The 12,909-nt window shown below is 40.6% G+C and overlaps 1 protein-coding gene across 1 annotated transcript in view; it reads right to left on the bottom strand.

Moving 5' to 3' along the window:
* Nucleotides 1-357: 357 nt before the first annotated feature.
* Nucleotides 358-12,909, bottom strand: part of LOC106963346 (1-phosphatidylinositol 4,5-bisphosphate phosphodiesterase eta-1-like) — a gene marked incomplete at its 5' end in the record, with an annotated part of 45,514 nt that continues 32,962 nt past the window's right edge. Inside the window, 10 exons of the mRNA XM_015058211.1 lie at nt 358-4,124; nt 5,359-5,749; nt 6,781-6,840; nt 6,975-7,054; nt 7,295-7,441; nt 7,926-8,010; nt 8,197-8,321; nt 9,478-9,585; nt 11,709-11,888; nt 11,994-12,091. Coding sequence (XP_014913697.1) covers nt 1,498-4,124; nt 5,359-5,749; nt 6,781-6,840; nt 6,975-7,054; nt 7,295-7,441; nt 7,926-8,010; nt 8,197-8,321; nt 9,478-9,585; nt 11,709-11,888; nt 11,994-12,091 — 3,901 coding nt within the window. The remainder of the gene's footprint in view (nt 4,125-5,358; nt 5,750-6,780; nt 6,841-6,974; nt 7,055-7,294; nt 7,442-7,925; nt 8,011-8,196; nt 8,322-9,477; nt 9,586-11,708; nt 11,889-11,993; nt 12,092-12,909) is intronic.

Here is a 12,909-nt window from a genome sequence, read left to right as displayed (position 1 = left end):
AAAAATGATCAAATGTGGTGCACTGGCTGTGCGTGATGGAGTCAGCTGTTGATAAAAGCAGCTGAGTTTTGCCTCAACTCTCCAGGGGTCAGCAATTAAAGCAATGTAATCAGAAAAAAATGAAAATTTAAGTTGTAAAATTGTAAAAAAAAAAAAAAAAAGTTGCATACAAATGATCAATGTAAGCTTGAACCACTCCACTATCTTATTTGGTAAATCTTAAAATGACATCTGAATGGTTAACGCATAAATTAACTTGTGCCTAAACCTGTTTTAATTTTTATATGTATTTATATTTGTAAAACTATCCGATTTAAAAAAAACAACTGTTTAGCAAAAGAGAAAATACACAGTGTGTTCAAACCAATTATTTCTATCTTTTATTGCATGGATAGGAAAAATCCTCACAGTTCTGCAGTGAGCAACAATACAAAGAAAAAAAAGTGTGGCGTAATACTGGAACTTTTCTCCAAAGAAAAACCAACAGCATTGTTGTCTTCTCTTCCTCCGTCTGACTCTGTGTATCCATTGTTTCATTCGCTCAGGCCGTCAAGTTGTACAAAACAAAATAACCAGAAAGAACAAGAGTATTTTCACTGTCTGTATCAAAGCAATTATAAAAATAAAAACCTTTAAATTCCAGTTCTCCAAATTTTCTTTTTTTTTTTTTTGCCATCAAATTCTATAGGTTGTCGAGAGTTAACAAGTCCAAGTACAGAAGTTAAATGAGCCGTATTGCACTTTAATACAAACATGCCTACCACCTCTGTTTGCTCTGTGCAAATGAGTTCGGGTAATCCAACATCTATTGTATAAACTAGTGCATAGTCATGCTTGACATGTTCACATGTAACATGCACAAACATATATATGTGAAGTTCAAAGTGGTTCTCTGATAAAACAGACCTCAAATGAAAAATCCTATCAGGGGCATTTTATAAACGACACAGTTAAGGAAGTTCCACTGAAAAGAGGAGGAAGACTTACATTTGATAGATGAAAAGATGAACCCCATCTATTAAAAGTAGCCGCTTCGTTATCTACACATTCAAAAGATGCAAAGAAAGACATTATTTCTCTGCTTTTACTTCTTCTTTTTTGCTTCATTGTTATTGTACATAACGTTGGACAGTACAACACAGGGACAAAGATTACAAGATTCTGTACAATCTGTTCAGGAAGCCATTTGAAGGGAGCCAAAGTCCCCGAGTACATTTACACATTAGGGAGAATATAGACAATACACAGCCAACAACATCATTCTTGACAGGAAAGTGGACTTTTCATACAGGTGGACATTTCATGCGTTCAGGTCCAACCGTGGATTATATGCAACATTTCACTTACAGTATATTGTAGACTATTAACAGCCCAGACATGTCGATAAAACAAGTGCAATATTTCATTTTAATGGTTTTCTGGCTTTTGGTATAACTGAATCTAAAGAAGGTTAAGTACTTTGTCCTTCGTTCCGCGTCATGGCACAGTCAGTCACACCTACAGCCTGAGTAGAAAGTAGACTTCAGGTTCAGAATCGGAATGAGAAGTGATGCCAAGTGGGAGAGAGTCATCTGTATAGTACCGATCTCTGAAGTGGTCCACGTTGCCGTAACGTACAGACGTGCAGGCTCCTTCGGGGAGTCCTCTGTCCTCCAGCTCATCTAGGTAGCCTGCTATGTAGGAGCCGGTGGAGTGTCTGTTAGGTGGTTGATTCTGCAGGGACGGTTTGTTCCTCCATACTACTCCACCAAGGCTGTCGCCGTTGCTGATTGCCACCCCCGGCCGAGCTTTGAGGGCCTCTTGTTGTCTCTCGCGGGCGCGGCTGTTGATGTGGCGCACTCGGCTTTGGCTTCGTGAAGACAGGCGTCGGGCAAGCATCGGAGGAGGGGAGTCGTCCGTATCTCTGGAAACAATTGGGGATACACTTGGTTCTTGGGGTTGTGCCGGTTGGATTTTCGCTTCTTGTTGCAACTGAGTCGACTGTGGTCTTTCTTTGAGACCGTCGTCTAACTCTAAGCTAACCAGTCTACGTAGCTGTTCTGTAAGTGGATCATTAGACTTTGTGTGAAAAGAGTGTTTGCCTGTTGTATCTATAGGCTTTGGCCTCGTTATATGAGGAGTGATGAAACTGCGACTAATTATGTTGTATTTGCTTTGAAAGTTGCAGGAAATGTCTTCAGAGGTCAGGTCCCCAAGAGACTTAGACTTGCATGGCTTACGGGGTGTAGAGTCAGTGACAGACAGTGAAGACTGTAGATAAGCTAATGAAGGACCTGAATTTGATTGCAGTGAGTCTCTGACTTTAGATGGTTGATTATGTCTGCTATGAATGAGGTTGGTCTTGTATTTCCCAGTCTGTAAAACCTGTGTTTGACCTTGGCTGTGTAGTTGGACGTTTTGAGAAGTTTTAGACTCTAATGAGGGAATAATACAAGTATGGTCGAGCTGGCTGTGCGATGCTTTACATTCAGAAGAAGGAGAGCATAGGGCTCGTTGTCTGGACCTGTTCTGAGATGCAGAACATTGACGCAGAAGACTTTCAGCAGAGGAAAAACCATTGTCGAATCCTCCTCGCTCGGTTTTAATTTGATTGTTTTCTGGCCTTTGTTGATGAGACCCGTTAAAGAGCAGCGTCGAACTACAGCTCCTTAAGTGGGACGTTTGGCTGTTGTTCAGTAAGTCAGAGTTGCCCTTAGGTATGGGGTAGCTGTTCTGACGAAGAGCACTGGTGTTTAAGGGTCTGGAGCTGATAAAACTCTGACCCAGTGGAAGTTGTGAGCTGTTTTGTCGATGGTGATTAGTCACTTGACGGCATTGCTTATTCACTGGAAATGAAAATTGTGAAGATGCTAGATGAGATGATTGTGTTGGGCTCGGTGTTTGGGGGTACTTTCGAAAGAAGTCGTGATTTTGGTAAATAGCTTGGTGTTTCACTGGACTTGAAAGCCTACCCCACTGCTTGCTTTGGTTTGGTATGATCTGCGATGGATCTTCATCAACGTTCAGCTCCACTTCTGTAAATGACTCTCCAGCTGAATGGTGGAGAATCTGAACGCGGTCACTGGAGAAGGAGCTCATGTACCTTTCAGAAGTACCCCGTTCTGCTTTAGGTGCTGCAAATGGAGCATCTTCCACCTCCTCGTAAACCCTCTCCTCTGGCTCCGCAACTTCTTGTCTTTCATCCCACATTCTTTCCCCACTGCTTCCTTTCCCTAAGTTTTGAATAGTTTTTACAGGTGAGGACCCCAGACTGCTGCAAGGCGTGCTCCCTGTAGTATCTGCTTGAACATGGACCGTCTGCTTCCTGAGGTTGTACACGGACACAGGCGACAAAACTTCCTCATCCAGGATAGTGTAAACCTCTTCAAGCTCAGCAGTTTCTGGGCTCGAGATGAGAGCTGCAGCAAGTTTATCTTTATTCTTGTTGGGTGAACAAATGCTACTGTGTACATAACTTGACTTTTGGGAGTTTGTCATCGGTTTGTTTTTAGGAGATGTCATTTTGTTTATGAGAGGAGACCTTAGATCTTTTCGGAAATTAGGTGAAGTGGCCCTAAAGTTCAAGTGGGATGAGGTGACGGTCTGAGATGGTGTAGTTAAATTCTTTAGATCACCAGTGCATTCAAACTGATCAATTAAAGCAGAAACAGAGCAACAAGTGTCTTGTTCAATGCCTAAAGACACTCCATCAATGAGTCTAGACAGGGTGCTGTCATGTAAAAAGCTGGGAGCGAAGCTTGTTGCAGAAACAACCGGCAAAAATGAAGGTGCTGAGGAAGAGGAGGAGGAGCTTGACGGTGCAAGAGTGAATGTTGTACTATTTGATGATGTTTCTGGTTTATCCGACGTTGTTTGGCTATTTGTTAAAGGCGACATAGAGGCAGCTTTGTCTGTTTCTTTGGGGAAGTTATTGGATTTGCTTTGCTCTGACTGGTAATTGACATATACTTCTTCCTTTCTTATCCCCCCACCACCAATAACCAGATAGGAAGTCTCCTCTGGTTGATCACGCTCTTTCTTTCTGTTTGTCTTTGGAGGGGTGGAGACAAGCGATTTAACGGAAAACGACGGGTCAAAGAAAGCATCCGCGGAGGAAGACCTGGGCCTGTCGAATCGGGAAGCTCCTGTGGACACAGAAAAGGCAGCGAAAAGCTCAGTGAATACGGGCTAACATGTCACACAGGGGACAGGTCAATTAGCCCCTTCACCGATTCACACCAACAAGTAGGCGTTTTGTCCCATTTTGCACATCTCGTGACTGTAACCACAATATTTTATACTTTTTTTTTGGTTTGCTTCTCTTGTCAGCTACAAATTCAATGAGCTTTAGAAATAAACAATTATAAAAATGTTTCGATGTCAATGTTATTGAATACTATCGTAAAATATTGATCAAACCAAGTAATTTCCCAAGTTGGGGATGAGTACAGTATCTGATCTATCATACATATATATATATATATTTTTTTTTTTTTTTTTTTTTTTTTTTGCATAGTTACTAAGACATTTGTTCTTGCAGTAGATTGTTAGTAGAAAATGACTTAACTTTTCAAACATCTGGATTCAGAACATCTGAATATAAATGTTCTAGATGTCTGGTAGCAAACCTTTTCTTTTCGCATTCAAAGCAGTCTTGTAAGACCAAAACTGTTTGTGCACGAGAGGGCAAAGGGACAACATAATCGGTATAAAGACTATAAAGCTTATAAGCAAAACAACAATTGACAGGTCAGCCATGGCAAGGCAACATCTACACACAAACAAATGGACCAGCAAGAACAACAGCCAAGGGAAAGCTGAAACAATGGGTCTTTGAGGTTGGAACAATAAAACTGGGAGACACTTTTGCAGATATCAAACACGGAAAATGGTAAAATGAGGTTGGCTTGGTAAAATGGGAGTTGATGGCACACTGATGTATCTCTCAGACCATTTTCACACCAAGTACACTGGTTGAATGCGATGCTTGCACGTTTTTGACCAATGCCGCCGTCGGACAATAGTATTTCTCATTACCTGGAGGGATTTCCTAGTCAGTTCTCTACTATAAGGAAACACAGCAAATGAAGATGGGACAGAAAAAGCATGTTAATGTTTCATGGAGATTAGGCCGCGGTCCAGCAGTTCACAAGGTTACTGTGCATGTAGCTGTTACAGGAGAAGGACAGAAATCATCTTCGATTCACCCTGTGATAAATCGGCTGGATTGATATACTCTTATTGCCCTTATTACAAAAAATAACAGCATCAAATTGTTAGACGACAAATTATAAATACAGCCAATTTCAAGTAGTAGTTTGTATGTAAATTGTATGAGTCTAAAAGTCTTTTAACTTGGATTAGAGCAAAAATACTCACCGATGATGGTGTCCGCACCCACATCATGCTGTTCCTTGTCTGGGGAGCAGATTGACAGCTGCCCCTGCAGAAGTCTGTCTAATGGCATGGAAATGGGTCTATGGACAAGAGGGGCTCGAGGTTGAAGTGGCTTCGCGGGCCCTTCTGCCCTCGCTGAGAGCCATTCTCCTCCTGAAGCCCCTGCATCAGTGCCATTCCTGTGATCAGATATCGAAGCCACCGACTCCGATAGCGCCATCTTCGTCTTCTTCCGGCCCTTTGCCGGGGCGCTGGCTGTTCGACGCAGGAGGTGATCACTAATTGAGCGCTTCCGAAGACCAGAGGTGTTTGTGTCCACAGAGGACTTGGAGGAACGGCTGAAGAAACCTCGAATGCCTCGCAGTTGGTGACCCTGAGTACAGGTGCATCGGAAATAAGAAATCAGCAAAAGACGTACACAGCTGTAAACGTAACAGACTGAATCACTGAAAAGTGAACTTAACTTCTGTGGTTATATTCAAAAAGTGAAAGGAAATGCTGTCCATTTAGATGATTATCACATTGCATCGTTATAACTTACAGCTCAGGAAACCCAAACTACAGTTTCTCAGGTGATTTAAATATTAAATAAGTATTAAAGTATTAAATATTAAATAAATAAAAATGATTATTGCAGGAATGTCGGCTGACTGAAAACAGAGTTTCTGAAGTGTCTTAAGAAGTCATAAATTTGACAGGCCTAAAATGTCTTGACATGAATTTCCAAACCAGGTCCAAAATCACATGCAATCGTGTCTGAACTTTTGACAGCCATTTATGTATTTCTTCCTCCATCGAGTACTTTTATGCATTTATTTACTTTAGAAGTGCACAACCATCAATAATAGATTGCCTCTGCAGTAGTTGCTACAAAGGAATCGATATAGAATTAAAAAAAAACTCCTAAATACCAACATAAAAATGTTCCCTGTACAGCTTTAGTATATTAAAGTTTTATATATACAGATTTACTCTTACGCATTATCATACATTGTAAAAACAAATGCACTTCTGACATGCAGAACACAAGCTTTTAGACGCCATGAAAGGGAATGAAAATGAGTGAATCAAAGTGAATTTTATGGACACATGTAGAAGCTCATGAACTGAACTTGCATGCTTTTAAAAACACTTCCTATAGATGGCAACCTAACACCTCAGGTACAGCAAATGTGATGCAAGAAGCTGTTTATTTGTGCATGCATACCATGCTGTTACCATTTTGTTGACCTCAGGAGTGGGTGGGGGGGACAATAAAATAGCAATGATGGTATAAAACCAACAAATTTGGCAAGCAGATTGTGAGCCGACTAAAATTCATTTCCTTTGGATGTAACACTGCACACAAACGGCATGCATTGTTTAGTCATGCAGCACCGCAGAGAGCTCAGGGGCTCCATATACCTTGCTGGTTCCTAAAAAGTGCATTATAGTAAAGCTTGGGTTCAGGACAAGAGGGCTCCACTGGAGAGAGAAGATAGTGGAAGGAGCAGAGCCTCAGTTGACTGATGTGTTGAGAAGGAATGAAACATGTTTTTCTCCACGATATAATTTCAGCTGGCAAAAGAGACTAAAGGCAAACGCTACAGAGCTCTTACCTTCCCGTAGACGTCATGCACCGACACATGCACAAAGATGGATGCCTCAGTCAGGCCCTCCAGGTAGACATGTCTGTAACCTGTTGATTAGAAATGAAATATATTAAAGGGAAGGTGCATTTAGGAACAGTTGTCAACACACTGTCGGTTGAAAGGTTAGGGTTGGGATGAGTTATAGTGAACATTGTGAAATCATGTTACCCGATAATATAACCCCATTGTTTTTAAACTGTAAGAGTAAATCACAAAGTGATGCATTTTAGTACATCACAGTGCCTCAATTAAGCATTAACGATAAAACGGCAGAGTTGTACACAGACCAGGCATCAGGCTACTGAAGGCAACAGTCCGTTGACCGATGAAGTCTCGTCCGATGGGGTCGTGGTCCCAGACGAGGAAACGCACGAGAGCCAGCTCAGCCATATGAAGTGTGAAGGACAGAGTCTCCTCCCACACTGGATTAAAACCTGAGGACAACGTACGTTCATGATGATTAGGATCTGTGTCATTTCTGCAACTCTTGAATTACACCTTTGTAAAGGCTGATATTGCAGTAACACAAATGATGCACTCTGTTTCAGAGATCACTGCCGGCGTTGATAACCTAATCTTAAAGAAAATGTCGAGGTTTGATGATTGCTTAATCTTTTTCTGTCTCCACAGAAACAACAAAGAAATGTTGAAACCATCCACAGCTATAAGAAAGACGTCCAATGTAGCTTGGAACCCAAGCTGGATTTATTTGGTGTTATGCTAACTGCCGCACAACTGTGACATTGCCCTTACAAAACACACGCTACATTTTTACAATGCAACTACCTAACTACAATTACATATTATCATGAAGTGTTTATGTGTAATACGAAGTAAAATGTTTCAAAAACCTTCAGAGCCAATAAAACTTAACACTGAATCCAAGGTCACTGACTCATTCGAGTGTGTTTTTCTTACCGTTGTCATCAACAACTCTCGTCTGTTCCTTGCAGCAGTCAATGGGCAAACCGATGATCTCCACTTCAACGAACGGATCGATGATCTGAAGGCGGCAGAGAGAATCAAAATTCTGCTGCAGCCCCTGCTTTTATTTATGCTGCGAGCAAGTTTTACGTCCGGTCGAGCGCGAGAGAACAAGCGTGTGTGTAGAAACAATTATGCTCGTCAAAAGACAGAATGACAGATGGAGAGTGTGAGAACGCCGAGCTCTGCGTTGCTCTGTCTTTACCTCGCCGCGGTCCCCCAGCATGGAGTCCGGTGGTTTGGGCAGATGCTGTCCACTAATGATCTTGAGTACGAGCTGTTTCTTGGGGTAAGCTGGAAGTGGGTCATCACTGAATGGGTTGAAGGAGCCTACAGGGAGTAAAAGATGGCAGAGCAACAACTTCAATTAATGTCATCATTTAATCCTAACATTAGGCCCTCTGTCTCTGAAAATTTCTTCTGAGGGAACTTTTTTTTTTTTCTGAGCTTTTCCCACAATCTACAAGCCTTTACAGCTCTCCAGCCATGTAAAAAAACAAACCTGTATATTGCAGCGCAACACCTCAGATTCTACATTTTAGGATTTTTTTTGATAACTCACACACAATGTTGTAATATATTTGTTATTTTGGCTTTACCAAACTTAAAGCAGTTTTACTTTCAGCAGTCTGGGGTTTCTGGGATGTATCGCATTTTTATAAAGTGTCACATGACTTATTAACCTTGTTCAGATTCCAAAGTAAGTAACCATGAAGACGTCCAATGATCTGAGCCTGAGCTGAGAGACTTCCTCTCTGTGTTTCCTCTAGAACAACAGCGGGTTGTGCCAAGTTTCCCTCATCGGCAGAGCTAAAGGATAGAAGTGTTGGAAGTCCACACCAGTAGTCGGTCGGTCTTACACAACAAATTCTGCAGAGTTAAATCAACTATGCCGAGTCTATTTGATCCTTTCAGAAACGGCATTAATTTAACTCTGCAGAATCTGCTGTGTAAGCAACAACTTGATCGTGGTTCACACAGTGAAGAAGGTCAGTTCTTTCTCTAGCGGTGGTTCTGGTCCAGAAAGCTTCCAAATCACAGACACTTCAGAAACGTTGAATTTCTCCATTTTTGCGCTTGTCTCTTTCAGATCAATTGGGTATTAGTGATCAGATTTCTAAGCCATTAAACCTCTCTGAAAACTCAAGAGAGATGGTAACAATCTCCACGTAAGACTTTTTAAGAGAGCAAATAATATTCTGAACACTCGTTTTTTTTGTGATTCTCCTTGTAAGATGAAATAGTTGCAAATCCAGCTCTAGCATCTTCATTTTAATCCTATTGCTTTTGACTTAAATACCTGGTAAAAAGGCTACCCTTTGATTGAAAATGAAACAAATTCTTAAGTGTGTTGTTTTTTTCTTGCAACACTTAATTGAAATGTAATTATACCTCATAATTTGAGAAATATACTACCTCCACTGCCTCACTGATAAACTGCATCTGTATTTTGGTATTTTTGGGTTTATTCGGTGCTTGGTTTTACCTTTACACATTGGAGGGGGCTTGAGGACGTAACCAATACCTCCATTCACCATGAACTTGGATCTGTTGAGTTGCATCATCCGTCCATCTGTTTGATAGTTCAATGCAACTAATAAAAAATAAAAAAATAAAAAAAAAACACACAAAAATCCAGTTAGTTATGAAATTTCACCTAAACGCCACCTACACTTCGATAAATGAGTCTGCATTGAGGGGTAAATTAAAAAATAAATAATTCTCAGTTTGTTTATAGGGTGAAGCAGAGTTTAGATTTATGGCTTCGGGCCAAGTTTGGCCAAAATTACTTTCTTCATGGTCGTGTCGGATCGGGCTCGGGCTTCTGTGATGAGTTTAATAAGCCTCCAACACAAACAGCACAGATATGACCAAACGTAATCTCATGATATAAAGTTTTGTTAATCTATTTATCATAGTTTAAAACATGTTTAGGTAGTTCAACGTGTTGAGGACAGCAAGAAAGTAAGGTCCAGACGTTCATTAGACTGTAACAAGCACAGCGGCTGCTCACTGCCCAGCCCTGCTCCACTCCTATCAATCACACAACCCAGATGATTTGCACTAGACTCACCCAGAGGTTACAACAAGCGGCAAAATGGAGCTGGAAGATGCTCAACCAGAGCTAAAAGTGGCAGAAGTTACACTTTCTACTCAAATAGTGGCCTAAAAATGAAAGCAGTAAAATCTTAATGAAAATTATACGCTGGTCTTACTTCAGGCATATAATAAAAGTTAATTATTGGGTTGGATCGGGTTGGAGTTTTAAGGCCCAGTCTGAACTCTGATATGAAGATTGGAGATACTGACCTGAAAAGGGGAAAAAAATCATCATCACTGTTTAAACTTCACAGCACTGGAAGGTGGCCTCGAAATGACCCGAGTCAAAAATATTCCTGTGATTATTTTAACCAGAGCAGAAAAGCAAAGCTGCACAATAACACCAAACTCAAAGCAGGCAATTGCATCAGTTTTGCTACAGGTCAGACTCTCAAAAACCAAAACATAACCAAGACGAAGCAGCAAGATGGCAAACATCCAAACGAGCTTTTTGCAGAGAGACGGAACAGAAATGCCTGAAACTGGAACTGAGAACAGTTCTACAGTCTTCAGAAGCTGTGCTAAAGGGGAGATAGATGAAGGAAAGGCACACAAACCATTGCTTTAGAGTTTTTTTTCCCCCTGTTTTTCATCAGTAAAAGAGAGAAAGAACGTTATGATTGTTCTTAAAATATTAATGAAATGTGCCGTGACTGCTTCACCTTCTGAAATATTCTGGCAGAGCTCCCTCTTTGTACTGTCTGACTTGCTTTCTGCTCTGTCTTATTTCATTTAACTACTTCTACCTATTTATCAACCATTGTCTTCTTCAGTATGTTAGGTTTACTTTTATCCCTTTTCAAGAGTCAAGTCTTAGGTTTTGAATTTTTGTGTAACAAAAACGTAACAATTTAGATTTTTTTTTTAAATCATGCTCAACCTCACAATTTGTTTTCATAATTAATCACTTCATCAGGTGATTAATAATGAAATGAATCACTACAGAGCTCTTTACCGTGTTTAAAAGTTTTCTGTTTCTCATCAGAAAAAACAAAACAAAAACATGACATGGAGTCATCTTTATAAACACGTTTCACCCCAAAGCTTATCCCAGAATTAGAAATTAAAGTTGTATGCCATTAAGTGGATAGACAGCACCGTATAAATATAGTCTTAATAAATATATGAGATATACTGTGTCTTTGATTCTTAACACACGACTTGTTAATAAAAGTTTTGCAGTGCCTTGCATAAGTATTAACACTTGTTAAACTTTTTCACATTTTAATGCATTTTATCAGGATTAAAAATGTGACAGGCCAGATTATTGTGCATATTTCTGTGATTTTTAATTCACAATATTGTTTAAAAATAAGTCTGATATGCATTTGCAGTCTCATGTGAAAGCCACTGTTGGAAAAACAAGCTATATGTTTGTGATACAAGATGCTGTAATGAGCAACTTAAACACACCATCCCCATTGTGAAAAATGGAAATGGCAGCTTTAAACTTTTGAGATGCTTTTCTTCAGAGGGGACAGGAAAGTTGGTCCTTTAGGACCTCAATTACACACAATTGTCTTTGAGATTTAGCTACTGACAAAAAAAGCAAGACAGTTTGAAGGGTGTGAATAATTTCACGTAGTAAAATCTTAAATTGACAATTCAACTTCTCACCCAGCTGACAACCAACGTTCCAGTAGAACTGCGGGTTAAAATTGGACGAGTCGATGCGATAGGCTGAGGGGTAAATCCTCGACAGCTGCCTCTGGTTAAAAGCCAGGAACTGCTCGGTCCTGTGATTGACCAGAGATTGCGCTCTGGTCTCGCTGAAAGACAAAACGTCACCTGGAGTCCCTGAAAAACAACAACAACAGAGGCAGGAAGTGAGAAAATGTCCACAGGGGGTTGAGAAGCACTGCAATTTACGGCTTGTGTGTGCAGGTGTCGGTTTTGTTTCACCTTCATTTAAGCACTCCTGCGAGGCGACAGAATTGGTGAACACCACCAGGTTTGACAGATCTCGACTTAGCTTCATTGTCTTCCTCTTCCGTCCGCCCCTAAAAATACGTTTCGAAAAACAGGACAGGAGAGCGATCAGACAGACTTTGGTGTACGACGTGGTCATCGTCTCACTGACCCATTTACAGTGGAAAATTCGTGGCAGGGCAGAGAGGATTGTCCATAAGAGGCAGCTTGCAAACCACAGGAAGGAGCATCAAAGGCAAAAAGCTTAATGGGAACCAGCACACACGCTGTGCCGCAATGCTCTCTCATTGTTGCACGAGTGCATCTGCAAATCACGCATATATGTTCTCAGACAAACACAGTCAGCCGCGTTTAAGGGAGCGTCTGAGATAACTCCTGAAGACATTCATACATGAATCATCAAACAGGAACAAAGAACAGAAGGAGGAAAACTTGAATAAAGATTAAGAAATAAGCTAAAAAATCAATTTCCACTCGTAAAGAGCTTAATCTAAATGTCTACCAGAAAATGAAACAGAAAATGAATTCAGATGAACCAGCGGCAAAGTGACGGGCAATCAAAGCGAGAAGAGTCACACAGATGGAAAACGCAACATAAAAAGCAGAATAAAGAACAACAAGCTGCACAGTGAGGGCAACAATTCAACACAAACACTGTAAAAGTATAAAAAGTAGCGTACTGTGGTCCGAAGAAATGTGCAGCTGAGTAAATTAATTTGCATATGCGTCTGTGTTTAAGCATTAAAAGAAGACAAACTATTTACAATAAAAACTGCACATCAGCAGGGATGAGCAGAAATGTTATTCAGTGATTAAAACTGTGCAAATAAAATCAAGATTTGGCTGCAATAAGTTGAAACAACAGCATCACTGAAGCCTGAAAAAAAAA

The sequence above is a fragment of the Poecilia latipinna genome, unplaced genomic scaffold (assembly GCF_001443285.1).
Source record: "Poecilia latipinna isolate Pla-1442-1.1 unplaced genomic scaffold, P_latipinna-1.0 Scaffold1523, whole genome shotgun sequence".
In the NCBI taxonomy this organism is placed as follows: Eukaryota; Metazoa; Chordata; class Actinopteri; order Cyprinodontiformes; family Poeciliidae; genus Poecilia; species Poecilia latipinna.
This window is presented reverse-complemented; position numbering and strand designations above follow the sequence as displayed.